Source organism: Peromyscus californicus, unplaced genomic scaffold (assembly GCF_007827085.1).
Source record: "Peromyscus californicus insignis strain IS unplaced genomic scaffold, ASM782708v3 Scaffold_4__1_contigs__length_199733344, whole genome shotgun sequence".
Taxonomy (NCBI): Eukaryota; Metazoa; Chordata; class Mammalia; order Rodentia; family Cricetidae; genus Peromyscus; species Peromyscus californicus.
Window position 1 is genome coordinate 54,914,156 of NW_026294562.1, and position 26,181 is coordinate 54,940,336.

At 52.2% G+C, this 26,181-nt stretch overlaps 1 protein-coding gene and 1 long non-coding RNA gene across 3 annotated transcripts; one reads left to right on the forward strand and one right to left on the reverse strand.

Annotated features, from left to right (window-relative positions):
- Positions 1 to 1,111: 1,111 nt before the first annotated feature.
- LOC128094950 (uncharacterized) lies at positions 1,112 to 2,732 on the reverse strand. Its single transcript, XR_008213117.1, has 2 exons — positions 1,813 to 2,732; positions 1,112 to 1,505 (listed from the first exon to the last, which is right to left on the reverse strand). It is a non-coding gene; the product is annotated as an uncharacterized LOC128094950 (long non-coding RNA).
- A 141-nt stretch (positions 2,733 to 2,873) lies between these two features.
- Frmd8 (FERM domain containing 8) lies at positions 2,874 to 24,907 on the forward strand. Of its 2 annotated transcripts, none has more exons than XM_052763134.1 (11): positions 2,874 to 3,067; positions 3,360 to 3,444; positions 4,923 to 5,087; positions 8,060 to 8,161; positions 8,439 to 8,497; positions 8,607 to 8,773; positions 13,709 to 13,933; positions 15,618 to 15,741; positions 16,625 to 16,768; positions 20,532 to 20,736; positions 23,416 to 24,907. In XM_052763134.1, exons 2-11 carry the CDS (start codon positions 3,360 to 3,362, stop codon positions 23,535 to 23,537), a joined length of 1,398 nt encoding a protein of 465 aa, XP_052619094.1. In that variant the 5' UTR covers positions 2,874 to 3,067; the 3' UTR covers positions 23,538 to 24,907. The 2 variants fall into 2 exon arrangements, with proteins under 2 accessions (XP_052619094.1, XP_052619093.1); XM_052763133.1 differs by having other exon boundaries at positions 2,875 to 3,067; positions 4,920 to 5,087.
- The last annotated feature ends 1,274 nt before the right edge of the window (positions 24,908 to 26,181 follow it).

The window sequence follows — 26,181 nt, forward strand, 5'->3', positions numbered from 1 at the left end:
CCCCGAAGTCTGCACCCCTCCCTCCCAGGTCTCCCTCTCCTTTCTCTTGTCACTTGTCACCGACCTGTTATATGCAACTAATTGGTTGTCTGCAGTCAGGGACCTGTGGCTGCTTTATCCACTTACACAAGGCAAACATAATGAATGCTGATGAATGATGAATGGATGAATGGGGGCCAGAGAATGCGAAAGTCCATCAACAGAGGTGGACAAAGGCTGTGGTACCTGCACACAATGGAGTTTTAAGGTGTAAAGAACAACAAAGTGACATCATCGTCATGCTAAACAAAATCAGCTGACATCAGAATGGCCATTATCACGTTTTCTTTCATGTGTAGAATCTAAAATTAAAAATAAACCAAGCAAACTGGGTGGTGGTGGTGGTGGTGGCTTTAATTCCAGCACTGGGAGGCAGAGGCAGGCAGATCTCTGAGTTTGGAGCCAGCCTGGTCTACAGAGTGAGTTCCAGGACAGCCAGGGCTACACAGAGAAACCCTGTCTCAAGGGAAAAAAAAAAAAAGCAGTAAATGTTTTTAATTGTTCCATTTCTCCAGCCCCAATATTCATTTATTTATTTTTATGTGTGTATGTTTGTGTGCCTGAATGTACGTATGTACGTTTGTGTGCATGAGCCCTCAGAGGTCAGAAGAGGGTGTCAGATCTTTTAGAAATGCAGTTGTAGGAGGTTGTAAGCTACCACACCTGTGCTGGGAACAGAACCCGGGTCCCTCAGTGCTATTAACCAGTGTCAGCCCTCCAGACCCATTTTTTATTTATTTTTTTATTTATTTTTTTTTTTTTTGGTTTTTCGAGACAGGGTTTCTCTGTGTAGCTTTGCGCCTGTCCTGGAACTCACTTGGTAGCCCAGGCTGGCCTCGAACTCACAGAGATCCGCCTGGCTCTGCCTCCCGAGTGCTGGGATTAAAGGCGTGCGCCACCACCGCCCGGCCAGACCCATTTTTTAAAAAAAGAATTAATTCCCAGCACTCGGGAGGCAGAGCCAGGCGGATCTCTGTGAGTTCGAGGCCAGCCTGGGCTACCACGTGAGTCCCAGGAAAGGCGCAAAGCTACACAGAGAAACCCTGTCTCGAAAAACCAAAAAAAAAAAAAAAAAAGAATTAATTGCCAGCCTGGTCTACAGAGCAAGATCCAGGACAGTCACCAAAAACGACAAGGAGAAACCCTGTCTCAAAAGAACAAAACAAGAAAAAAGGAATTAATTGTGTGTTTCAAAGAGCGGGAGTGTGCACGCCTGTACCACAGCACTCATAGAAACCAAAGGACAACTTTGGGGAGTAGTTCCCACCTTCCACTTTGTTAAAGCAGGTCTCTCTTGTTTCTGATGCTGCACAGCCTGGTCTGCCCGCTTCCAGGTGATCCTCTTGTCTCCGCCGTCCATTTGGCCGTAGAAGTGATTTGACTAGATGCCTGACATCCTATCAACGTGGGTCTCTGGAGTGCAGTGAGCACTTTCACTCACCGTCCCATCTCCCCAGCTCCAGAATCTAGAATAAATGTGTATACACATCACACATGTGCACACATGCACACACACCACACATGCACATACACACACACACAGAGGACATAAAAATAGGAAGAAGGGACACTATGTGGGGAAGGGAAAGTCCAAAACGTGGGGGAACAAGAGGCGGTAATGGAGCAGGGAAGAAAGGCGAAGAGGTCCACATTTTCTCTCAGGTGTAGCTCAGGATTAGAGTGCTTGCTTCATTCACACCAGGAGGCCTTGGGTTAAACCCACATCAACACACACACACACACACACACACACACACACACACACACACACACCTTTTTAAAGTATCCAGCACATACATGGTGGCTACTAATCCTCTAGGTTCCATTCACAGAGCCCATAAGACATGTTCATGAGACACATGGGGGAGGGCTTGGCCTATGTCCAGCACTCAGTAGGTAAGCAGGAGCTGAAGACCTTCCCTCTCTGCCTGTAGAGTTTTGTATCTCCTATAGCAGTACTGTGGCCTTCTGTAATATTTATTGTTGTTGCTTTGGTTTTTTGTTTTTTTTGTTTTTGAGACAGTCTCATATGGCCCAGGCTGACTCTGTCCTATGTGGCCAAGTATGGCCTCAACTCCTGCCGATCCTCCTGACTCCATCATCCAAGTGCTGGGGTTAGCATTTGCCGTCATGGTTGGCCCACCTACTGTGGTTTTGTTTGGTTGTTTTTTCACTGTGTTGCTCTGTCCTGGAAATCCGAGATCTGCCTTCCTCTGTTTCCCTCTGCTGGAATTACAGGCTTGTGTGCCATTCAGTTTGGACCGAAATGAATTAAATTGAAAAACTCAGCAAGGCATAGTGGCACACACCTTTAATCCCAGCACTCTGGAGGCAAAGAAAGGCGGATGTCTGTGAGTTCAAGGCCAGCCTGGTCTACAAGGTGAGTTCCAGGACAGCCAGGACAGAAACACCCTGTCTCAAAAACAAAACAAAAAGAAAAGAAAAGCTCAACAAAACAAAAACAGCACTGAAGACCAGCCAGGAGCTTCCACTACTGCCCAGCCCAGCGTTGGTCCCAAGGAAGCATCTCCATTTCAGAGAGGGGTCCAGTCAAGTCGCGAGGAGAGGTAGCGGCACAGCTCGCGCGCTCATGCTTGGTTTTCATGAATCTTGGCCACATCCTATTACAGATCAAGGGTCTCGTCCACGGAGCAACACCGGGCATTCAAGTATGCGGCGGTGACAGACACAACAAGGGGCGTGGCTAGGCCGGGCTCGCGCCAGGGGCTTTCGGATGCGCGCGACCCACCGAGCTGGGGGGCGGGCGGGCGGGCGGGCGGGGCCGAAGGACGGAACGAGTGAGCGCGCGTGCGCCGAGGCTCCGGACTCCGATTGGCTCCCACGGTCGAAGGGGCGAGGTCTGGGATCCGAACTTCCTCCCACGGTAGCTTCGGCGGCGCCTAGCCTGCGTACCCACCCTCAGCGGGGGTCTGAGACCCCGCAGGCGGGCGTGGCGGTGGGTCCAGAGCGGGAGGCCTGAATCCGGTGGCATTCTGGCGTGAGGCAGCGAGCTCTGCGACCCTGCGAGGTGAGAGCGCGGCCACTCCCTGCCCGGGTCCCCGCCCTGGACGGGGGCGCGCCTTGACTTGCCTGGGCGACCTGCGACCCCATGCACCTGACGGTCACCGCCCTGACCCAGCACCACCCTTACCTGCATTCGGTCGAGGGTCACTCCCCACTTTCCGCCTGCACAGTTGACCCCTGTACATAGATTAAGACTTGTAGACCGAGCCCGGGACCCCTTTGCTTCTTGGCTGAAAGTTTGAGGAGACCATCAGCCCAGGATCCCCATTAAATGCTCTCTGTCGTTCCTGTTGCAGATGGATGGCGCAGAAGGCAACACGGGGCAGCCCGGCCCTGCGGAGCGGTCCCACCGAAGCAGCGTTTCCTCCGTGGGAGCCCGAGGTAGGTCTCTACGCTTTTTTTCATCTCTTCTGTATCCTTTTTGGTCCCAACCCTGGGGACGTGGCTCCGGTTTGCCTTCGTTTTCAGTGAGTTAGTGTTATAAGAAGTAAGATGTGTTGACGTATGGCAAACCCATAGAAGTCAAAGGACCTAAGCTGGGCTGTGTCAGTCGTAGTGACCAAGCCATGCACTTCTTGAATCTTCATGTCTTCACATGAGGACACGTAAATGGAAAGTGACACCACTTCTTTGGTTCCATTTCTTTCTTACAAACAAACAGCCTTTTGAGAGCAGGGATTCTCTTCTTCGTTTTATTGGAAGGCAATTCGGCCCCAGAGAGGTTGTTAGGTCCCAAACTACCGGAGCGGGCCAAAGTGATCATGAACTTGAGCCTTCAGGGCCCTGTTTTCCTGCCTATAAAATGGATCTGAACCTCAGTCTCCTGGAGGAGACTGTTTGATCTCTCAAAGTAGCTGTGGGAGCAGAAGAGACCAGAATCTAAAAAGTCCCTTCAGCGTGTTAGCTCTATGCCATGCCCAGCACATTTACAGACTTTGTAGGATTGGTGGCAACCCTTTGAGGAACGGTTATTAACTGTTTTTACAGAGTTACAGCTGACTCAGAGTCCCGCTGGAGTCAGCCAATAAGCAGAGAGCAGCAAGGGTTGCAAGTTGAGGAATGAAGCCCCCAAGCTCAGTGTTCCTTTACTGGGCCTATGGTTCAGGAATGGGGACTTGAACCTGGCCACCCTGCCAAGCATCTGCTGCTGGCTGTGGATTCCAAATGGGAATCCAGCTTGTTACAAGGGAACACTTGGATATATGAATTGTTTGTTTTTTCCTAGTCTACTTAAAGCTATTCGCAAAAGCCACAATACTGATCCTTAGAGTTTTGAAGAGTCCCAATGAAGCTGAGACTTGGAGCCTGCTGTAACCTGGAGTGGCCTTAGAAAACACCATTGCCCTCTTAGTCTGACCCAGTCAGAAGGTCACTAATTGGCCTTGCTCCCAGCCTGATATGGAAGTGTGACCTCAGGATAAGTGACCCCTGTCCTACTTCCCCACCTGAGGAATATTATTGGAAATTCATCAGTATTTGATACTGCAGAGGAAGAAGGGAGGCGGTTTTCATGAACTTAGGGGGTGAAATGGGCCTGGTACCTGGGTCATGGTTTCTGGGTAATTTGAGGTCTCAAAAAGGCAGAACTTTTATTTATTTATTTTTAAAATACTGGTCTTGCTGTGTAGCCCAGGCTGGCCTAAAACTTGAAATCCTCCACCTTTAGCCTCCTGAGTCCTGGGACCACAGGTGTGTGCCCCCATACCTGGCCATAAGCATCACTGTTAACGGGGTCTTGAGGGGGTATGTCAGTGTAGCCTGGGTTATGATAGGGAGCAAAGGGTGGTGGAGAAGGCCCTATTGGCCTTATTGGCCTGGTGGTGGGCCTCAGATGACGAGTCCAACTTATCTTCCAGCAGCAGACGTGCTGGTGTACCTGGCTGATGATACAGTAGTGCCCCTGGCTGTGGAGAACCTGTCCTCCGTCAGTGCCCATGAGCTGCACCGTGCAGTCCAGGAAGTCCTGCAGCTCCCAGATGTGGCCCTGGAGGCCTTTGCACTCTGGCTTGTCTCCCCTCTTCTGGGTAAGGTCTGGCAATGAGAGGGGAGGGTGAGAAGGACACTAACTGGAGCAGAGAGAGGGCTTAGCTATGAGAACCTGTGGCCACTACCGGTCGGAAAGATGGGACCTGGTGTGTCCCGGAGCCCCCAGGAGGTTTCCGGATCCCTTGTCGCTGCCTTTTTCTTGTGCTGATGCAGTACTGCTGGATCCCTGACCTCCAGAAGAGCAGAAGGCCCCCTGCATGCAGAGGGTGCAATCTGAGCCATTCCCTGGGAGTGTAACTTCAGTGTTTCCCCTGTGTGTGAAGGAGGGCTCAGGTCTGCCCTGCAGTGTGAAGTCCTGAGATCTGGAGCAGTGGGTTAGTGGGTGTCAGGACCAGAAAGCCCCCAGCGGCCAGCCTCTGCATCGCTGGCAGGAGGGAGGAGTGTAGACGTGGCTCAGGAAATGGGGACACCTTTGCTTAGGTGTGGGGCTGCAGGGAGAAGAGGAACATGGCTTTCTGCATGGCGCCTCCGCCCTACCTGGTTTCTGGCCCTGTGACCACGCACTTCCTGCCCTGTAGGCTGGGGCCCCAAAGTGGGATGGGAATGGAAGACGGGGTTTTATAGACTGAGGCCAGTGAATAAAGTCCCTCATTATGGCCCCTGAGCCTGTTGACATGGAAGGAAAGAGACTGAAGGAGGGTCATTGTCATCACTTTGGGAAATAAATCAGGGCTGGCGCCAGGCGTGTTCTCTGAGCTTAGATTTTCCTTTGAGGGCTGGCAAGATGGCTCAGTGAGTGACGGCACTTGCCGCTAAGCCTGTCACCCTAGTGTGACCCTCGGAACCTGTGTAGTGGAAGGAGAGAACAAGTTCCTGCAAGTCCTACTCTGACTTCCCATTCATGACCGCACGTGCACACACAATAAATTAATAATAATAATAATAATAATTTTTAAGTTGAGCATATACCAAAGTATGGGCTTTTTGGGTTTTTGTTGTTGTTGTTTCGAGACAGGGTTTCTCTGTGTAGCTTTGCGCCTTTCCTGGAACTCACTGGGTAGCCCAGGCTGGCCTCGAACTCACAGAGATCCGCCTGGCTCTGCCTCCCGAGTGCTGGGATTAAAGGCGTGCGCCACCACTGCCAGCCCAAAGTATGTTTTTTAAAAAATCCCTTTGTGGGTTAGGAACACAGCTCAGTAGTAGAGTACTTCCCTAGCCTGTGCACGGCCCTGGATTAGTCCCTAGTGTTGACAAAACCAAAAGAGAGTAACTGTGCCCTTGTTGTGGAGGAAGGGCCACTTGGTCTCAAGAATTTGAGCAGGACAGCTGGGTCAGGCCCTAGGGATCAGAACTGGTACCTCCCTCTCCCGAGGCCCCTGGGTTTCTGCCTCTATTCTGTGGGAGGAACTCCAGCCCCCACCCTTTCTCCTCCCTGCCCCCTGTCTTCCTGCAGTTGCTGTTCCCAGGCTCACACCCACCTCTTCCGCTGTCCCAGCCCCTCCTTTGCCCCCTGAGCTGCTTGCTGGTCAGGGCTGTGGGCCCCTTGGCTATGTGGAAAGCTGGGGATAGCAAGTCCTAGTGGGTGGCCCCTCGTCGGTCACGAGAGGCTCCCAGTGCTGCTGCTGGGCAGCCTGCTCCTCCTCCACGTCATTCATGCCCGCTCCCTCACATTCCCTAGCCTGCCTGCCAGTGGCAAGAACTGAATGCTTTGCCTGTCCAGGATGAGAGTGCCTGAGGCTGCAGTACAGTCAACACCCACGTTCTTCCCAGGCTGGGGTGGGAGGCTGAACAGTTCCTTCAGACCCCCTCCACACACACACACACACACACACACACACACACACACACACACACACACTCAGCAGGGCAGTGACCTGCCTCCCCAGCTGTGAGTGCCTGTGAGGCAGAGGCTGTCATGCTCCTCATTATTGCCTGTGTGGAACTAGCTCCAGGAACTGATAGTCTTACTTGGATGATGGCCGCCAGGGAGGAAGGTCCCACCCAGAAGTCTGAGGCTGTGGTGTTGGGATAGCCCTATTCTGATGGCGGGAGCTCTGGGACTTGGAAGTGAAGGCGGGAGGAACACACCCCGTGCCCAGGTCTGCCGTCCCACTCTGGATTTTCTCAGTGCTGAGACAGACAGGGAGTCTGACGCATGGCATCCTCCGTCGGAGAACTCAAAGAGCATGACTCCTGAGTCAGATGTGCACCGAAGGGAGGCTTGGGACGCTAAGCTCTGGTCCTGTGTGGCCGTTAACTGTGTGTAGCCCTGGGAAGTGGCCATCCCTTGTGGGCTTCAGGTGAAGTGAGTCATCTTGGCATCCCATAGCCCCATCTTGTGAGCCTGTGGATAGTGGGAGGACAGGGGAGGTGGAAGAAATGAAGGCTGTGAACCCTCTCTGAGAAAACTGGGTCAGAAACAGGACAAGAAAGGTCTGGAGCTGGATACAGAGGTTGGATGGAGGAGGCTAGAGGCAAGAAGGCCACTTGGAGGCTGGGCCTGCTATCTGGTCAAGATCAGGGTCCAGAAGGAAGGTCCGAGTGATCCAAAGAACCATTGGCATCTGGCTGGCAGGACAAAGTGCTCAGGCATTAGTGGGGAAGGGGACAGCCAGAGGGAGAACATTCGCGTCTGGCAAGGATGTGCCGGCATCCTCACCGTATATCTCAGCACATCCCTGGGGAGCCCAATACCACCTCACCTCTCAAGCAACGTCTCAGGGGACCACTGTCACCTAGTTCACGGGGCCATACTGTACAAGCTGAATCTGTCACTTGCTGGGGCTTGAGGCAGGTGACTCACCCCTCTGAGCCTGGTACTCTCCAAGTTAGAATGGAGGTCAGGGTTGTTCAGGGCGAATACACTTCAATCATTTGACGTGGCTGTGGGCCTGCTCAGTTACTGTTGGTTGTGACTGTCCTCATTGTTGGTGGACAGTATGACGGTGGTTAGGCACCATTGGTCTGGTCAGCAGGCAGCTGCATGGCCATCTCCTCTTTTACCCTGCAGAGGTGCAGTTGAAACCCAAGCACCAGCCCTACAAGCTGGGCCGCCAGTGGCCGGAGCTGCTGCTGCGATTCACCGATGCCTCAGATGAAGACGTGGCCATGGGTCAGTGTTGCTGGGGCAGGGGCTCTGTCTCCTCAGCAGTTTGTCAGCCACCCCGACAGAAGAACTTAGAGGGCATCTGAAGGGAGCCTTGGGGAGGCTAGGCTGGGAGAGGCTGTGAACAGAGATGCCCTGTGTGCTCACTGTCTGGTCAGCACCCCCCATTCAGGAGGGCTCTCCAGGGAGAAGAATGAGGTTGGAGCTGGGGCCGGCCATTTAGGGCAGGGCAGGGCTGTGTAATGCAAGGGGACCAGGCACTGACTCTAGCCCCTCTCCCCAGATGAGCCTTCCCTTCAGTTCCGAAGGAATGTGTTCTTCCCAAAGCACCGAGAGCTCCAGGTAAGGCGTGCGCCGGTGCCCAGTCCCCCCACCCCTGGATAGATACCCAGGCAGTCGTGCCTTGCCCAGCTCCTCTGTGCCGTTGTCTTCATGCCACACTGGCCTGCAGATCCATGACGAGGAGGTCCTGCGGCTGTTCTATGAGGAAGCCAAGGGCAACGTGCTGACTGCTCGGTACCCTTGTGACCTGGAGGACTGCGAGGTGCTGGGGGCCCTCATATGCCGTGTGCAGCTTGGGCCCTACCAGCCTGGCCAGGCTGCTGCCTGCACTCTGAGGTAAGGACCGTGAGACTTGAGATAGGCATGCAGTGGGAAAGTTGCTGTGCAAGATTCTACTTACAAGTGGTTCTAGGTCCTGCAAGGTGGGGCAGTCCTGAAGCCAGGCCTCGGATGCACACAGGCTGGCTGGGTGGCCTTGGTGAGTTCTCCGCTTTCCTGAGCTCCCTTTTCCTCAATCTGTGGGCAGTGGATACACACATGAAGTGACATCTAAGGGGCATCCTCAGCACAAGGGATGTGCACATGTAGATGGAGCCCCACCTCCAGCTCTAGTCTGGAGGGAGTTGTACTTTTGTTTTGTTTGTTTGTTTTTTGAGACAGGGTTTCTCTGTGTAGCTTTGCGCCTTTCCTGGAACTCGCTTTGGAGACCAGGCTGGCCTTGAACTCACAGAGATCCGCCTGCCTCTGCCTCCTGCCTCTGCCACCACCACCACCCGGCGTACTTTGGTTTTTTAAATGGTTTATTTTTACTTTATGTTCATTGGTGTTTTGCCTACATGTATGTCTATGTAAGGGTTCCAGATCCCCTGGAGCTGGAGTTATATAGACAGTTGTGAGCTGCCATGTGGGTACTGAACCCAGGTCCTCTGGAAGAGCAACCAGTGCTCTTAACCTCTGAGCCAACTCTCCAGCACAGGAATTGTGCTTTTATTCTTTAGAGTCACAGCCAGGAAGTGACTGTATGACACACACACACACACACACACACACACACACACACACACCAGTAACCACTAACAGTTCAGCATAAACTCCAACCCCCAAGAATAAAATCCTGTTCCCAGACACTCACCAGGTCGCTGCCTGCTTCTGGTTCCTGTCTAGAAAGATGGAAGTTGAGTCTGCCATAATAGCAGAGCATGTTGGTCTCCGCCTCCATAGAGGTTTAGAAGTAGTTCCAGGGACAAGGTCTGGTCCATACCTGTAATCCTAGCATTTGGAAGACTGAGACAGGATTACCATGGGCTCTAAGCTAGCCTGAGCTAAAGAGCTGTGAGCCAGGCATGATTCCTCATGCTCGTAATTACCATAAACATTCAGGGAGTAGAAGCAGGGAGATCAGGAGTTCAAGGTCATTCTTAACTACATAGTACGTTTGAGGCCAGCCTGGGTTACATGAAACCCTGTTGCAAACAAAGAATGTGACAAATTCTGGTGACTAGTATACTTGCATTCCAACCTATTTCTTATCAGGGTTCCTTGTTTCCCCAATCCTGCAATGAGTGGATAAGTCAGTAAAGAGGGACCCTGTGCTGATGACTGTTTGGAGCCTGGCAGGACTACCTGGGTTCAAAGTCCCCTGAAGGCTTACAGCTGAGCTGTCTAAGGCTGGTGGCCATGGCATCCTGAACCTCAAGATGGACAAGTCTGTTTTTCTTGTGCCTGACAAGAAGCCCGGCTCTGGGGCTGGAGAGATGGCTCAGTAGTTAAGAGCATTGACTGCTCTTTCAGATGTCCTGAGTTCAATTCCTAGCAACCACATGGTGGCTCACAACCACTTATAATGGGGTCTGATACCCTCTTCTGGCATGCAGGTGTACATGCAGAGCACTTACACAAAAAAACCACATAAATAGATAAAGAAGCCCAGCTCAACACATTGCACAGTTCCTTTGTTCACTCATGCAAGTCTGGACAGTCGGGTGTCCTGGGCTGAGCTCAGCTGTGTCCCAGACCCTCTGCTCCTCGCCATTCAGCTCTTGTCTTGGCTCAGACACGTTATTCCCTTGTGGCCTGGTGGCTGTAGCAACTGTCTGTTGCAGAGGAGGGGTGCCACTTTCCTTTCACAGCTAGAGCCCCCAGGCTCACTCTCATGGCACATAGCTTATGCTAGGCCTACCCAGAGGAAGGAAGTACAGTGGTTAGACCACTGACGGGCTGCAGCTGTGTCTTCCATGGGCCCCACTGTGAGCCTGCACACACCTGAGAGCTGAGAACAGGCTTTTCCGTGACATGTGGGAGCTGTCGTTAAAAAAATGACTTGGGGGGGCTGGAGAGATGGCTCAGCGGTTAAGAGCACTGGCTGTTCTTCCAGAGGTCCTGAGTTCAATTCCCAGCAACCACATGGTGGCTCACAACCATCTGTAATGAGATCTGGTGCCCTCTTCTGGCCTGCAGGTGTACACGCAGGCAGAACATTGTATACATAATTAATAAATAAATCTTTAAAAAAAAAAATGACTTGGGTAGGGGGTGGGACAGAGATGGTGATGGCCACAGCTGGAGTCCCCTCATGCACCCAGTGACTCGGGTTAACAAGTTCCCTCCTGGCCTTTCCCTTCTCTTCCCTTAGAGCAGCTGTCCCTCCCCATGGCCTGGGCATTTTGATTCCAAAAGCCCCAGCAGGACTCCCCTCTGGAAAAGGTGATACCATGGTAGTTTACCAAGTTAACTTGAAGCTGGGGTCCATGTTGGGTTCTGTTGTAGACAGGCCTGTATGTAGATGCTGACTTTGAGGCCCCAGACCCAGAACTCTGAATGTGGTCTGTTAGAATGTCAGTTCTCTGCCAGCGGGAGCTCAGGTGGCCTGAGGTAGAAAATGGTCGAGAGCCTCCCTGCCTTGTGTTCCTGTTTTCTGAGTCAATGGGACTTTTTCCACCAAAAAAAAGTGACATGGATGGTGTGGTACTCAGTGCTTTCTAGTTTTTTGTCAACTTGACACAAGCTATAATCATCTGCAAGGAGAGAACCTCAAGAGAGAAAATGCCTCCAGATTGGGCTGTAGGCAAGCCTGTAGAGTGGACCTAGGACCAAGCTGTGGGCCACCAGAGTGAGCCTGGGGCTCTAGCTGTGTAAGGAGGATGCTCTACTTTCCGTGAATCTATGATGCTCTGGTTGGTATTCAGCCATTCTTCTCTTGCTGAACAGGACACTTGAGAGGCTGTCTTGGTTGGGGTTCCTACTGCTGTGATAAAACATCATGACCAAAAGCAGCCAGGGAGGAAAGGGTCTGCTTGGCTTACACATCCTGAATCACTGCCCACTGGGGAAAGCCAAGGCGGGAACTCAGACCAGGTGGGAACTTGAAGGTAGTAGCATGTGCAGAGGCCACGGAGGGGTGCTGCTTACTGGCTTCTTCCTCATGGCTTTCTCAGTCTGCTTTCTCTTGGTTTTTCAAGGCAGGGTCTCTCTGTGTAACAGTCCTGGCTGTCCTGGAATGGAATTCTGTACACCAGGCTGGTCTCAAGCTCACAGAGATCCGCCTGCCTCTGCCTCCTGAGTGCTGGGATTAAAGGCCTGCGCCACACCTGGCTTCAGTCTGCTTTCTTATAGAACCCAGGACTACCAGCGCAAGGGGCCTGGCTCTCCCTATCAGTCGATGCCCTACAAGAAAATGCCCTGCAGCTGACCCACAGCTGGATCTTACAGAGGCATTTTCTCCCTCAGGCTCCCTCCTCTCAGGTGATTCTAGTTTGTGTCAGGTTGACATAAATCTAGCCAGCACAGAGTATCACAGCATCTGTGTCATTTTGGGGTGGAAAAAGTCCCATTCACTCAGAAAACTCAGTTGTCTAGCTTCAGAACACAGACGTTGCTCAGATACCTGCTCCAGTCAGACTGCTCCTCTGCCCTTTTCTGGCTTCCCATCCTGACCTGAGCACCTCCCAAGCCTTCCTGCTCTCCTCTGGCCCTTAGTGTCACCAAACCTCATTTGATGGGAAAGGGGTTCTCCACAGTACCCAGCATGCAGAGGGTGTTAGAATGTTTGCCTCCTTCCCTCTCAGGTGAAGACTGGTCTGGTGACACCCTGTCTGTCTCTGCCAGCCTAGGGTGTTCTCTTGAGCAGGAGAGAGCAGGATCAGAGCGTGGCCGCAGATGGTAACCCTAGCCTGTCCTTGGGGGACCCCCTCCCAAGTCCTGGGCCTAGGCTTGCAGAATTTTCGTGTTTTAGTCTTTACAGGAATAGGGTGGCAGCGCTGTCCTCACCCTGCAGATAGGCAGGTGCCCCTGCTGGTCTCACGGTGCTTCAGAGCCTGTCCTGTGCAGGTCCGATCTGACCACACCTGTGCCTGCTGCTCTGGGCTCTCCCATGCATACTCTGGGTCTCTTATCCTCTCCATGGCTTAGAAGTTGTTACGAGTTCCCTTCTTCTGGGAACCCATTGCTCTCTGAGAGAGGAAGAGCATCCATCCCCACCCCCACCCTGACTCAACAGTGGGCCTTGCATAGCAGGCAGGGTTGGCCTGGAGCCAGGCTGAGCAGGCCACTGCTGGGTGGGGACAGTGGGGAATCTCTGTGCAGTTCAGGACCCCTATCACCCCTAATGTGTTGTGGGATACTTCACTGTGTGAAGATAATATTACTGTGATTGGTTTAATATTTGAACGGCCAATAGCTAGGCAGGAGATACAGGCGGGACTTCTGGGCAGAGAGAGAGGAAGTGAATCTAGGCATGAGTCAGATGCCAAGGAGACATAGAGGGAGTCGGACCTACAAAGTGAAAGAAGGGTAAAAAGCCACATGGTAAAACAGATTAGTAGAAGCAGGTTAATTTAAGTTATAAGAGCTAGTGGGACAAGCCTAAGCTAAGGCTGAGCTTCCATATTTATAAGAAGTCTCTGTCCAGGCAGTGGTGGCGCACGCCTTTAATCCTAGCACTTGGGAGGCAGAGCCAGGCGGATATCTGTGAGTTCGAGGCCAGCCTGGTCTACAGAGCAAGATCCAGGACAAGCTCCAAAGCTGCACAGAGAAACCCTGTCTCGAGAAAAACAAACAAACAAGAAGTCTCTGTTGTTATTTGGGAGGAGGTGGTACAGAGAAAGACTGGGCTACACTGCCGCACAGCAGAGTGCCTTGGTGTAGCCATGCCTTAAAGGTTCACAGCCCTGCCACCTGCCAAGCCTTGCCCACCCTGTGAGCATGATCCTCACACCCTGAAGACCTCACCACCCCTGGAAGGACCATTTCTTCCCTATTTTTCTTCCCCTGCAGGGAGAAGTTGGACTCCTTCCTTCCTGCCCACCTCTGCAAACGAGGCCATGGCCTCTTTGCTGCCTTCCGGGGCCGCGGGGCCAAGACTGGGCCAGGCGAGCAAGGCCTGCTGAATGCCTACCGCCAAGTGAAGGAAGGAGCAGGCAGTGACGGTGAGCCTGAGACCACCTTGGGCTCCCACTATCGCGCCTACCTCCTCAAGTGCCACGAGCTGCCCTTCTACGGGTAAGTGGTGCATCTCGGGAGCTCCTGCCCCCTCTTTCAGTACCCTGCAGACCGCCCCGAGGCTGGACGGTGTGGCAGGAGAGACACACACACACACACACACACACACACACACACACACACACACACACACACACACACCGTGCTCCAGTGGCACCATCCTGCTCTTGAAGAGCTGGCTGGACACTGGTCAAGTGGACTCTCCTCTCTTCTTCCCATCCCCAGCCCTCACTCCTTCCTCGGTCCTCCCCTACCCGCCACAGCCCCTTACTGGCCTGGCTGATGGCCTTGCAGCTAGTGCTCTTGTTCCCACAGTGTGTGACAAATCGTTCTCTCTTGCTGGGCACGCCCCACACAGTGAAGAAGCTGCTCTGTGGGACAACAGAGGAAGGGAACCACTGTAAATAGCAGCCGGGAGAGCCGAGGAGGTGGGAACAGTAATCTAGACACGTGGTTTTCCCGACTAGCCTGTTGTGTTGACCAGTTGTCATTTGCTGGGATGCCAGCTTGAGTGAAGCAGGTTCCTTAAGGCGGGAACTCGGTTTTGGGTATGCCGGCTGAAAGATGCCGATTAGACGCCTGTGTGGTGATTCCATACAGGCATTTGGGTTCCTGGTCTGGGGCTAAAAAAAAAAATTGGTGAATTGTTTCAAGTCTGGAGCCCTGAGAAATGACCAGGGACCCAGTTGGTGGTGGCGCCCACCTTTAATCCCAGCACTCGGGAGGCAGAGGCAGGCAGATCTCTGTGAGTTTGAGGCCAGCCTGGGCTACAGAGCGAGTTCCAGGATAGGCTCCAAAGCTAAACAGAGAAACTCTGTCTTGAAAAAAAAAACAAAAAGAAAAAGAAATGGCCAGGGAGACAGACAGGTTGAGGAGAGGAACAGTGTGGAGGAGACGTCCCAGCAGGAGTCCCTGTCTCTTCACACCAGGTGCCACATGCCCATCCTGCATCTTCAAGGTCTTGTTCATTGTGCCCACTGAGCTCATCTTTGTGCTGTGGCTTGGCCTCAGCCTGCTAGAAGTGGGAGAGTAGAGCAGTGTGCGAAGAGGGTTAGAAACATTGAGCATGAGCTGGGTGGTGGTGGCGCACACCTTTAACCCCAGCACTTGGGAGGCAAGGCAGGCAGATCTCTGTGAGTTCAAGGCCAGCCTGGTCTACAGAGTGAGTTCCAGGACAGCCTGGGCTACACAGAGAAACCCTGTCTCAAAAAACTGAAAGGAAGAAAAAAACAAAACAAAACCAGAAACAGCAAGTGTGCCTAGCTTTTATGGAGTTTTACTGGACATTGGAGCAGGAGATGTGGGCATAGCAAGGACAAAGGACTTACTGGTTTTTATAATGGATGAGGTGACTGTGTGTGTGTGTGCGCGCGCGCGCGCGCGCGTGCGCGTGTGTGTGCGCGCACTCAGGAAGGAGGACCTGGGTAACATGGCGCTGGGTGGGCACTGTGGGCATCTTTCAGCCCACAGTGCCCTCCTTCCTGCTCAGTCCAGTCCTACATAGCCAGTCAGGTGTTAGCACCTCCGATACCTCCCTATTACTTCCTGTTTCTGTCCCCCACCACCAAGACAGACTTCTGTTTACCGTTCAGTCACCCAACCAGCTTAAGCGTCTGGGTCCCAGCGTAGTCCTCCCGGGTGTGCTGGGTGCTGGAGGGGCAGCTGACTCTGGTGCCCTCTCCAGGTGTGCCTTCTTCCATGGTGAGATCGACAAGCCGGCCCAGGGCTTTTTGCATCGGGGCGGGCGCAAACCAGTTACTGTGGCCATCAGTCTGGAGGGTGTGCATGTCATCGACAGCAAGGAGAAGGTACCACCTCTGTCCAGCTCCTTGGGGTGGGACTAAACTGCCCTTGGAGTGGGGGTCTTGTCCATGTCTTCTTGGCTCCCCTAGGACTGCAGGCATCCTCAGAACAGTATTGAGTAGATTGTGTAGGGAACTCTGCCTCCCTTGATGTCCCTGAAGTCATGCTCATGCATTCTGGGACCTTCTTTGAGTTTGTTCTGAGCTATGCAGAGGGGTGGCAACTGGGGTTCTGACTCTGAGTGGGTAGTATCTGGCAGCACCTTGCTGCTGCTCCTGGCCAGTGGTGGAGACTGGCTGGCCATTTTCCACAGACTCCTGCTGGGAGCTCCCTGGGCTGGCCAAGAGCTCCCTGATTTGGTATCTGCCTTACCTCCGGCTCACCATGTAAACAGTGGTGTCTCGGCCCTCCTTGTACAGCAGATGCCTGCACCTGTCCCTGGCATGCCCATCCTAGCTGCTCTTCTCAGGGCAAAACCCTTGACGTGGCTGATTCCCAGACCTCAGGGGCCTGACCTGCTGGAGGGACGCACTGAAGAGTATGGATTCCTGTCCTCATACAGGAAGGGCTGCAGACTTAGCGTGGAGGTTTGGGGCTCTAATCAGTGGTAGGATTCTTGCCTTGGATACATACGGCTCTGAGTTCAGTGCTCAGTGTCACAAACAAACAGGCACGATAAATATCCCTTAATCCCAGCAGATGGAGGAAGAGGCAGGCAGATCCCTGTGAGCCTGAGGCTAGCCTGGGCTACATAGTGAGACCCTCTCTCAGGAAAATAAATCAGTACGGAGGGACAAGCACACTGGGGAAGTGTCCCCTTCAGGAGGCTGATGGGGACCCGATGGGGAGTAGAAGGTTAAGCCTGTCCTTTGTTTCCCCGCTGCCCAGCATGTGCTGCTGGGTCTGCGCTTTCAGGAGCTGTCATGGGACCACACATCCCCCGAGGAGGAGGAGCCTGTCCTGTGGCTGGAGTTCGATGGTGACAGTGAGGGCACACCTGTCAACAAGCTCCTGAGGATCTACTCCAAGCAGGTAGTGACGTGGTCACACACTTGGACAGAGAGGCTGGGACCAGGTCTCCAGTGAATCCCAAACCCTGGAGCTCCCAGGTGCCCGGGGAGGAGGTTGGAATGCTGCCCAGGGCCTGGGAAGAGTGTCTGGCTTCAGTTGGCCTGAGCAGCCCTGGTGAGCTCTGCAGCTGCTCTGGAATCACATGGGGGGGGGGGGGGCCTGCAGGCTGTCCCTTGAGGGCCAGCCCACGCTGTCTGCACAGCCGTACCATCCCTGTTGCAGAAGCCTAGGACAGCTGAGGAGCAGGTGCAGAGGCCCTGAGGGCCTGTGTTAAGGACATTCATTCTCTCCGCCCACCATCCATTCTTCTCTTCCTGCTCAGCCACGTCAGAGCTGTTCCTGCTGTGAGCCTTTCTGGGGACTGTTCTTGCCCCCTCTTTCTTCTTTTAGCACATAGACAAATTCCAGGACTCCTGTCATTAAAAACACCTGTCTTCTCCCTCTGGTCTTCCAAAAACTTGAATGCCCAGATACCTGCTGAGCAGCAAATAGAAACACATGTGTAATGTGGCAGCCGCCGAGGGTAGCTGCCTTTCACTAAACATGCTTTTAGATTCATCCATGTTGTGTGGTGTGTCTGTTCAGTCTCTTTTCTTTCTTTTTTCTCTCTTGCTTTCCGCTGCTGGGGATCAAACCCAAGGCCATACACATTAGGCAAGTCCTCTGTCATTGAGTGACCCCCACCCCCGGGTCCCGTTCATCCCTTGTTATTGCTCAGTGGTCCGCTGCACAGGTACACAGCTCACTTACCCATTGAAGAACATCTAAGCTGTTCCCACTTTGACTCTGCCCAGTAAGCAGCACTGAACATTTGTGCATAGCATTTTTGTGGATACAGGCCCTCTTTTTTAAATTTTTATGTGCATTGGTGTTTTGCCTGTATGTATGTCTGTGTGGCAGTGTCGGATCCCCTGGAACTGGAGTTACAGACAGGTGTGAGCTGCCATGTGGGTGCTGGGGATTAAACCCAGGTCCTCTGGAAGAGCAGCCAGTGCTCCCAACTGCTGAGCCATCTCTCCAGCCCCCAACCCTCTTTTTTTAAACAGCCAGCCTGCTTTCCAGAGCTCTCCTGCTTCCCGTTCATGTTTCTATGGTTGCTCCCCACTGTGGCAAGCACTGGCTAGTGTCAGTTTTATTTGTTTGCTCTTGTAACAGCTCAGTAGTGGGATGGGGCACTGCAGGGTTAATTTGTACTTTCCCAGTTAGTGACTAATGATGTGATCCTTCCATACCGGTTAATTGCTGCCTACAGACCTGGGCAGCGTCAGGTCAGCTCAGATCATTTATGGGGCGTGCGTGTATGTGCGTGTGCGTGTGCGTGTGTGTGCGCGCGCGTGTGTGTACTGGGACTGACGCAGGAGCCCCTGTGCCCAGCTTTGTCCTCTTCTGTTGTCACGTGGCCTTCATCACAGATGGTGAGAGTTCACTCTGCCTTCACACACTGGCTCCCTTGCCAGATGTTAGCAGATGTTCATTACAAATGGTGAGAGTTCACTCTGCCTTCCACACACTGGCTCCCTTGCCAGATGTTAGCAGATGTTCATCACAGATGGTGAGAGTTCACTCTGCCTTCCACACACTGGCTCCCTTGCCAGATGTTAGCAGAATGTCTTTTTTCAGTACATACCTCGCCTTTCATTTTCCCTTTCTTTTTAAGATTTGTTTGTTTGTTTGTTTAGCGTACATTAGGGGTTTGCCTGCATGTGTATCTGTTTGAGGATGTCAGATGCCCTGGAACAGGAGTTACAGTTGTGAACTGTCATGTGGGTGCTGGGAATTGAACTTGGGTCCTTTGGAAGAGCAGCCAGTGCTCTTAACCGCTGAGCCATCTCTTCAGCCACCCCCACACCCCTACACCCCACTTTGTGTTCTTTTTAATTGAGACAAGGTTGCTCTATGTAGCCCTGGCTGTCCTGGAACTCCCTCTGTAGACCAGGCAGGCCTCAAACTCAAGAAATGGGTCTGCCTCTGCCTCTGCCTCCAAGTGCTGGATTAAAGAAATGTGGCACTAAGCCTGGCTGGCTTTTCATTTTCTTTCTTTTCTTTTCTTTTTTTTTTTTGTTTTTTTGTTTTTTTGTTTTTTGTTGTTTTGTTTTGTTTTGAGACAGAGTTTCTCCATGTAGCCCTGGCTGTCCTGGAACTTGCTCTGTAGACCAGGCTGGCCTCGAACTCGCAGAGATCCTCCTATCTCTGCCTCCTGAGTGCTGCCACCACCACCCAGTGAGATATTTTAATTCTAATGAAATTTCTTTCATACACACACACACACAGACACACACACACACACACACACTCACACTCACTCACATTCGTAGGTAGTCTCCTGTAACCCAAGCCAACCTCAGACTTGCTATGTAGATGAGCACGACCTTGAACTTCTGATCCTCCTGCCTCTGCCTTGTGCTTGGATTGCAGACGTGACCCCATTTCTGTGGTGCTAAGGAAGGAGTCCGGGCTTCATGCATGGTGGGAAAGCACTCTATGAGTTGAGCCTCATCTCCAGACCTGGTTTTTGTCTTTTAAGACAAGTTCTCACTATGTACTTCTTGGTACCAGGCACAGTGGTATACACTGGACCCAGGCAGGAGGCACAAGACTGACCTGAGTCTACATCCCCGGATCCCCCATAAAAGGCCAACTGTGACATGGCATCTGTAATCCACCACTCCTGTGGTGAGATGGGACATAGAGACAGGAGAATCTCCTAGAAACCCATGGGCCAGCTAGCATGGGGTACTTAGCTAAAGAAACGGGAGGTTCTTCCTCAAGTGAGGTGGAAGAGAAGAAGTAACTCCCAAACATTGTACACACACTCTTCCACATGCACACACACACAAGCACACACTCACACACACAACTATACTTTTTTAAAAACGAAACAAAGAATGAGACAGTGGCTGGAGAATCAGCTCAGGGTTAAGACTTAGAGAGGACTGGGGTCTATTTGCACCCACCCTTATGGTGCCTCATAGCTGCCTTTAACTCCAGTTCCAGGGGACCCGACATGCTTCTGGTCTCCTTATTTACCAGGCACACATGTGCTATAGGCAAAACACTCAGGAAGTAAAAATAAACCTTTTTAAATAGAGAATGTGACCGATGTCAGAGTTTCTTGGTCTTTTCAGTGTTTACATATGCTTTATCAGTTGAGCACTCCTTAGTTGGAATTCTGAAATACTTAACAGGCCATTTGAAGCCAGGTGGCACATGCCTGTCTGTATCCAGCACTGGTAGCTGAGGCATGAAGATAATGAGGTCAAGGCCAGTATGGGCTCCCTAGTGATTCCTACCTCCAAAGGGAGGAAGGAAAGAAATGCAATGGATTTGTTACTCATACACCCCACAGCCTGCAGTTCTGGTAGCTTCCTGCCAGCTCTTGAGGGTTTTCTGTGTAGCTGGTTATGTTGTCTGAATGGTGGCAGCCTGGTTTCTCACCTCCCAGTCTGCATGCCTTCTGACTAGCACATCCACACAGCCTCCTGAGCTGTGCCTTCTGACTAGCATGTCCCTCCCTCTAGACCTTACCTCTGAAGTCACATCAGAGACATCTTCCCTGCCCTCTAGTCCCTAGAAAGCTGACCTATTCCCCACCCCACCCCCACCCACCCCCACCCTGCCACCTGCCCCCACCAGGAAGCAAAGGCTTTAGGGCTGTTGGGTCTGCATGATGTCCCTCAACAGTTGCTGCTCTGTGGCCTCACACCAGCCCCTCTCCCCTCCCCAGGCTGAGCTGATGAGTGGCCTCATTGAGTATTGCATTGAGCTGAGCCAGGCCGCTGAGCCCACTCTGCCCCAGGAGAGTGCATCTGGTCCCCAAGAAGCTCCCAGCCCCTCTCCACCTCCCATTCAGCGCCCCAAGCTGCGGAGACAGGGTAGCGTGGTGTGTAGCCGGATTCAGCATCTCTCCACCATTGACTATGTGGAAGACGGTAAGCCTCCGGTGGTGTGCGTGGTGTCGCACACACAGTGTGAACACAGCACACACATGCACACATGCCACGGGGACTCCTGCCACAGAGGGTGGGAGAAGGGGGGGGGGGCCTCAGCCCTCAGGGACATTTCCTGTCTGTCCCATCTTATGGCTGCACTGACAGACATGTCCATTGTAGCATCTTCTAGAACATGGAAAACAGGAAAGAAATTCTTCATGCTATTTCTTTTTTTTTTAATAATTTTTTTTAAAAAATATTTATTATGTATGCAGTGTTCTACCTGCATGTGCCCCTTCAGGCCAGAAGAGGGCGCCAGATCTCATTACAGGTGGTTGTGAGCCACCATGTGGTTGCTGGGAATTGAACTCAGGACCTGAAAGAGCAGTCAGTGCTCCTAACCTCTGAGCCATCTCTCTAGCCCCACTTCATGTCTTTTTTTTTTTTTTTTTTTTTTTTTTAGTGTAGTACTAGGGCCAGTGTGAGATGGTTCAGTGGTTAGGTGCCTGCCATGACCTGACAGCTGGGTCCAATCCCTTGGGCCCACAGGGTGGGAAACAGAACGGACCCTGACCTCCACATGTATGTCATGTCGGGCACACCCTATAGCCAGGCACACACAAAGAAAAACCATGTAATTAAAAAGAAATTAGCCAGGTATGGTGGTGTACACCTTTAATCCCAGAACTCAGGAGGCAGTGACAGGCAGATGGATCTCTGTGAGTTCGAGGCCAGCCTGGTCTACAGAGCAAGTTCCAGGACAGCCAGGGTTGTACAGAGAAACCCTGTCTTGACAAACTAAAAAGAAAAAAGAAATTAGCCAGGTGTGGTGACACACACCTTTGATCTCAGCACTTGGGAGTTTAAAGGCAGACTGGTCTGTACAATCAGGGTCTAGTCCATCAAAGAACTACACGGTGACACCCTGTTCTGGGTTTTGTTTTGGGTTTTTGTTTGTTTGTTTTTTTCTGTCTCTCTCTCTCTCTCTCTCTCTCTCTCTCACACACACACACACACACACACACACACACACACACACACACACACGCACTGTCTTCTGGTTCTCTGAGTGTATACATTTGTCCTAATTTCAGCAACTGAGGCAGGATACCACATTCGTATTTTGTCCTTTTGAAACAGGGTCTCATGTATCCCAGGCTGGCCTCCAACTCCATATATAACCAAAGATGACTTTATTTTACTTATGTTTTTGAAACAGGGCTGCCCTGGAACTTGCTGTGTAGACCAGGCTGGCCTTGAACTCACAGAGAAGTGCTTGCCCCTGCCTCTCTGAGATTAAAGTTGTGTTCCACCATGCCCTACTCAGATTACTTTAAACTGAACTTCTACCTTCAAAGTAAAACTGATTCTTAGGTTTTTAATTTTTTTAGTTAATTTTTTTTTCTTTTTTAAAGATTTATTTATTTATTATGTACACAGAAGAGGGCGCCAGATCTCATTACAGATGGTTGTGAGCCACCATGTGGGTGCTGGGAATTGAACTCAGGACCTCTGGAAAAACAGTCAGTGCTCTTAACCTCTGAGCCATCTCTCCAGCCCCTAGTTAATTTTTTTGGTTTTTGTTTGTTTGTTTGTTTGTTTTGAGACAGGATTTCTCTATGTAGCCTTGGCTGTCCTGGAACTTAATCTGTAAACCAGGCTGGCCTCGAACTTGTAGAGATCTGCTTGCCTCTGCCTCCTGAGTGCTGGAATTAAATGTGTTCACTGCCACCGCCCAGCTTAGTTTATTTATTTATTTATTTATTTGGTTTTTTGAGACAGGGTTTCTCTGCCTAGCTTTGGAGCCTGTCCTGGATCTCACACTGTAGCTCAGGCTGGCCTCGAACTCCCAGAGATCCGCCTGGCTCTGCCTCCCAGTGCTGGGATTAAAGGCGTGTGACACCACCGCCCGCCTTAATTTTTAATGATTTTACATCTCTAGGTGTTTGTCTGCATGTGTGTCGTGTGTACTGCTTGGGTGTCTGGTGCCCAGAGGAGGGTATCAGACCCCTGGAACTGGAGTTACAGATGGTTGTCAGCTGCCATGTCAGTCCTGGGAATTGAACTTAGGTCCTCTGGAAGAGCAGCCAGAGCGCTTAGCAGCTGCGCCATCTCCCCAGTCCCGACATTTACTTCTTTTAGTTTTAGTATATCGCGCACTGTCTTCACTGTGGCTCGTGCTGACCTGGAACGTGAAATGGTCCTCAGACACCCTGGCCTGTATCGTGCGTACTTGTCACGCCTTTGTCTGGCCTGAATGTTTGAGGGGTTCCCGCTGAGCATTTGGTAAAAGGCCTGTTGTTGGAACTGAATGTTTCCCTCGTGTGTTGATGGGTTTAGGGATGTGAGCAGGCAGACCAAGGCGTCACTGTCATGGCGCCCTGACCACAGCCACTGCCCTCCGTCACCTGTTTGGCTTCCCACTGTCAGCTGTACTTAGTGAGAGTCACTCGGCGGAGCCAGTCTGGAGTCATCCCTCTGTCTGGGATTGGCGAGGGTGACCGTGGTCCTACCACTGATGATGGGATCCGGGGTGGAGACTCCGAGGTGGAGACGGGCTCAGAAGGACAACACCTCTGAGGGGAAGCACAGTTCAGACTCCAGAAGAAGCTGCCCCAGTGGAAGTGAGCCCCGCCTCCTCCCAGCCCCCTTCTCAGCCTGTCTCTCTCACCCTCACAGGCAGGGGGATCAAGCGAGTGAAACCAAAGCGCACCACATCCTTCTTCAGCCGACAGCTCTCCACCAGCCAGGGCAGCTACACTGTGGTACAGCCCGCTGATGACAGCCTGGAGCAGAGCTGAGGGAAGCCGTGCCTGACATCTGGATGCCCCAGACCGGAACAGGCACTGCCCTAGGCAGGACCAAGCCACCTCAGTCCCAGAGCCTGTGGGCCTGGGCTGGGCTGTGCAGGGTCTGCTTTGGAAAAGTGATGTCCGAGCCTGCCCTGAACCTGACTGGGAGGAGCTGGCCTGCAGCCCTCTCTACAACCTGCCTCTTCCTGAACTCCAGGCCCAGCAGCTGCCCCTCCTGCTCATCTCCACGTAGACTGTGTCTTCTCTCTGAAGGGACTGCTGGCAGTTCCGATGGCAGGTGACTGGTCAGAGCTCAGGGCCTGCAAGTTCAGTGTTTGCCCTTGGTCTCCAGGACCGCAGTGACCTTATCTTGTATTCCTTCTTCTGACATTCCACCCACACTGCCAGGACAGGCTCTGCCTTCTCTCCTGGGGTGTGTGGGACTGGAGGTCCGCTCTGCAGGTGGAGGCCTATGTGTCTGGTCTCTGCCCTAGGGACTGGCTCCACACTCCACACAAGGAAAGCCCTGGCAAACCCTTTCCACCTCCCTGAGCTTGAATGGCTCTGCCACACCTGCCAGGCCCGTTCTTTTCCTGTCATCTGGGTCTCGGGGTGTTCGATTTCGTCGTGTCTCATCTGCTTTGATGAGATGACCTGGTAACTCAAGCGATCCCCATGCTAGCCTCAGAACTGCACTGTGGGCTTCCCTGAGGCCAGCCACACTAACCCAAGCCTTCTCTCCTAAGGATATTGTAAAGGGGGCCTGGCTCTGCCCCCCGGCAGCAGCGACTGCTCTAGAGAGGAGCTGGTCCAGGGAGGGATGCTCTCCAGGCCCTTGGGCCCCACTGTGGTGAGTGTGCAGCTCTTAGTACTTCCTGGGAATCCCCACAGGGTCCCAGAGACACAGAGCTCAGCTTTGTCTTCTCAGTGGAAAACCACAGGAGTGCAAACCCTCACATTTCTCTAAGTGAGAGCAGCTTACCTGCCCAGTGGGCTCCAGAGGTCTCCAGAGGTCTTGGCAGCAGAGAGAAAGAAAAGGCTGACTTCACTTTTGGAGTGTCTGTCTGTAGGGTGATGTCACCTGCACTTGTAGTCAGTCCTCTTGGAGTCATATGCCTTCCCAGAGCTGCCAGCCTACTCTCTTGGCGACAGCGTGGTCTTCCTGACTGCTGTTGATGGCTCCAGAATGTGTGTGTGCGTGTGTGTGTGTGTGTGTGTGTGTGTGTGTGTGTGTGTGCACGTGCATACATGAACTATGTATTTCCATTAAGCATCACTTGTGCCTTAACCCCCCGGGACAGAGCACTGTGACTAGATGTCGCAAGTGTCCTCAGTCTTTCCTGTCATTTGACTAATTAATAAAATCAGTGCCTACCATACTTTGGCATGGTTTGTAATATGGGATAGCCAGGGTGTCCTAACTACACGTAGCCTGTGTGCCTAGAATATAGTCTCAGGACTTCACCCCAAGAAAGTCTCATCTGGTGGATCCTGGACGGACACCCTTCTCGGTCTGGGAAGAGGTGGTTTGGGGAGACCTGGGCTCAGGTGGGTCCAGGAGGAGCTCTGCGGATCCTTTGCCCTTCCTTGGCCTCCGAGGTCCTTCTGGTTACCGGGCTGTTTCCCACAGCAAGCTACGGAGGCAGCAGGATGTGAGCTTTGGCCCTGACACCAGAAACTGGGTTCAACTTAGCCATGTGTCCCTGAGGCACTGTGATCTTACAACTGGGGCATGTTGCCTGTCATGCCTAACAGAGCGATGCCCTGTCCTCTGAGTGACCCTCTGCCGGGCTGCTGTGACTAACGGTGCTACTATGACACACACTTAGGGCTCTGTTTCTTGGTCTTTCGGGCAGGTTGATTGACAACAATGACCTTGAAGATTCTGGGTGCTTCAGTGTCTGCTCCATGTGCTGGGAGCTGTTAGCAATACTTCCTTAGCACCTTAGACCAGACCTCTGTATCTAGGGACCTGGGGGGAGGAGGGGCAGGGCCACACTAGTGACCTGGACCAGCATGGCAGGGTGCCTGGTACCCCTTCCTCCTACCCGGACACACTATTTCCTGGGTTCATTTTTTATTTTCACTCTTTGGGAGCCCACCACCCAGCTCCCAAATAAATACATGGAGACTTATTCTTACTTATGAATGCCTGGCCTTAGCTTGGCTTGTTTCTAGTCAGCTTTTCTAACTTATCCTGTTTCTCTTTAACTACATTTTGCCTCTGGGCTTTTTTCCTTTATGTTTTTTATATCTTTCTTTCCTTCTTACTCCAAGGCTGGCTGGGTGGCAGGGTGGCTGACCCCTGGTGTCCTCTCCTCTTCTCACTCCTCCCTCTTCTCTAGATTCCTCCTCCTATTCATACTCTGCCTGCCAGCCCCACCTATCCTTTCTCCTGCCTCACTATTGGCCAATCAGCTCCTTATTAGACCAGTCAGGTGTTTTAGGCAGGCAAAGTAACACGACTTCACAGAATGCAGCTAAACAAATGCAACATAAAAGAATGCAACACATCTTTGCAGCATTAAACAAATGTTCCACAGCGTAAATGAATGTAACATCTTAAACTAATGTTCCACAACAGTTCCCTGCCACCAGAGTCAATTTCCTGTTGCCGCTGTGACATCACCATTACCACAGTGGCTCAGTCCAG

Coding starts and splice junctions, on each gene's coding strand:
- Frmd8 (XM_052763133.1), top strand. CDS start 3,360: ATGGATGGCGCAGAAGGCAACACGGGGCAGCCCGGCCCTGCGGAGCGG. Junction 5,088..8,059: donor GCTTGTCTCCCCTCTTCTGG/GTAAGGTCTGGC, acceptor TTTACCCTGCAG/AGGTGCAGTTGAAACCCAAG. Junction 13,934..15,617: donor CACGAGCTGCCCTTCTACGG/GTAAGTGGTGCA, acceptor TGCCCTCTCCAG/GTGTGCCTTCTTCCATGGTG.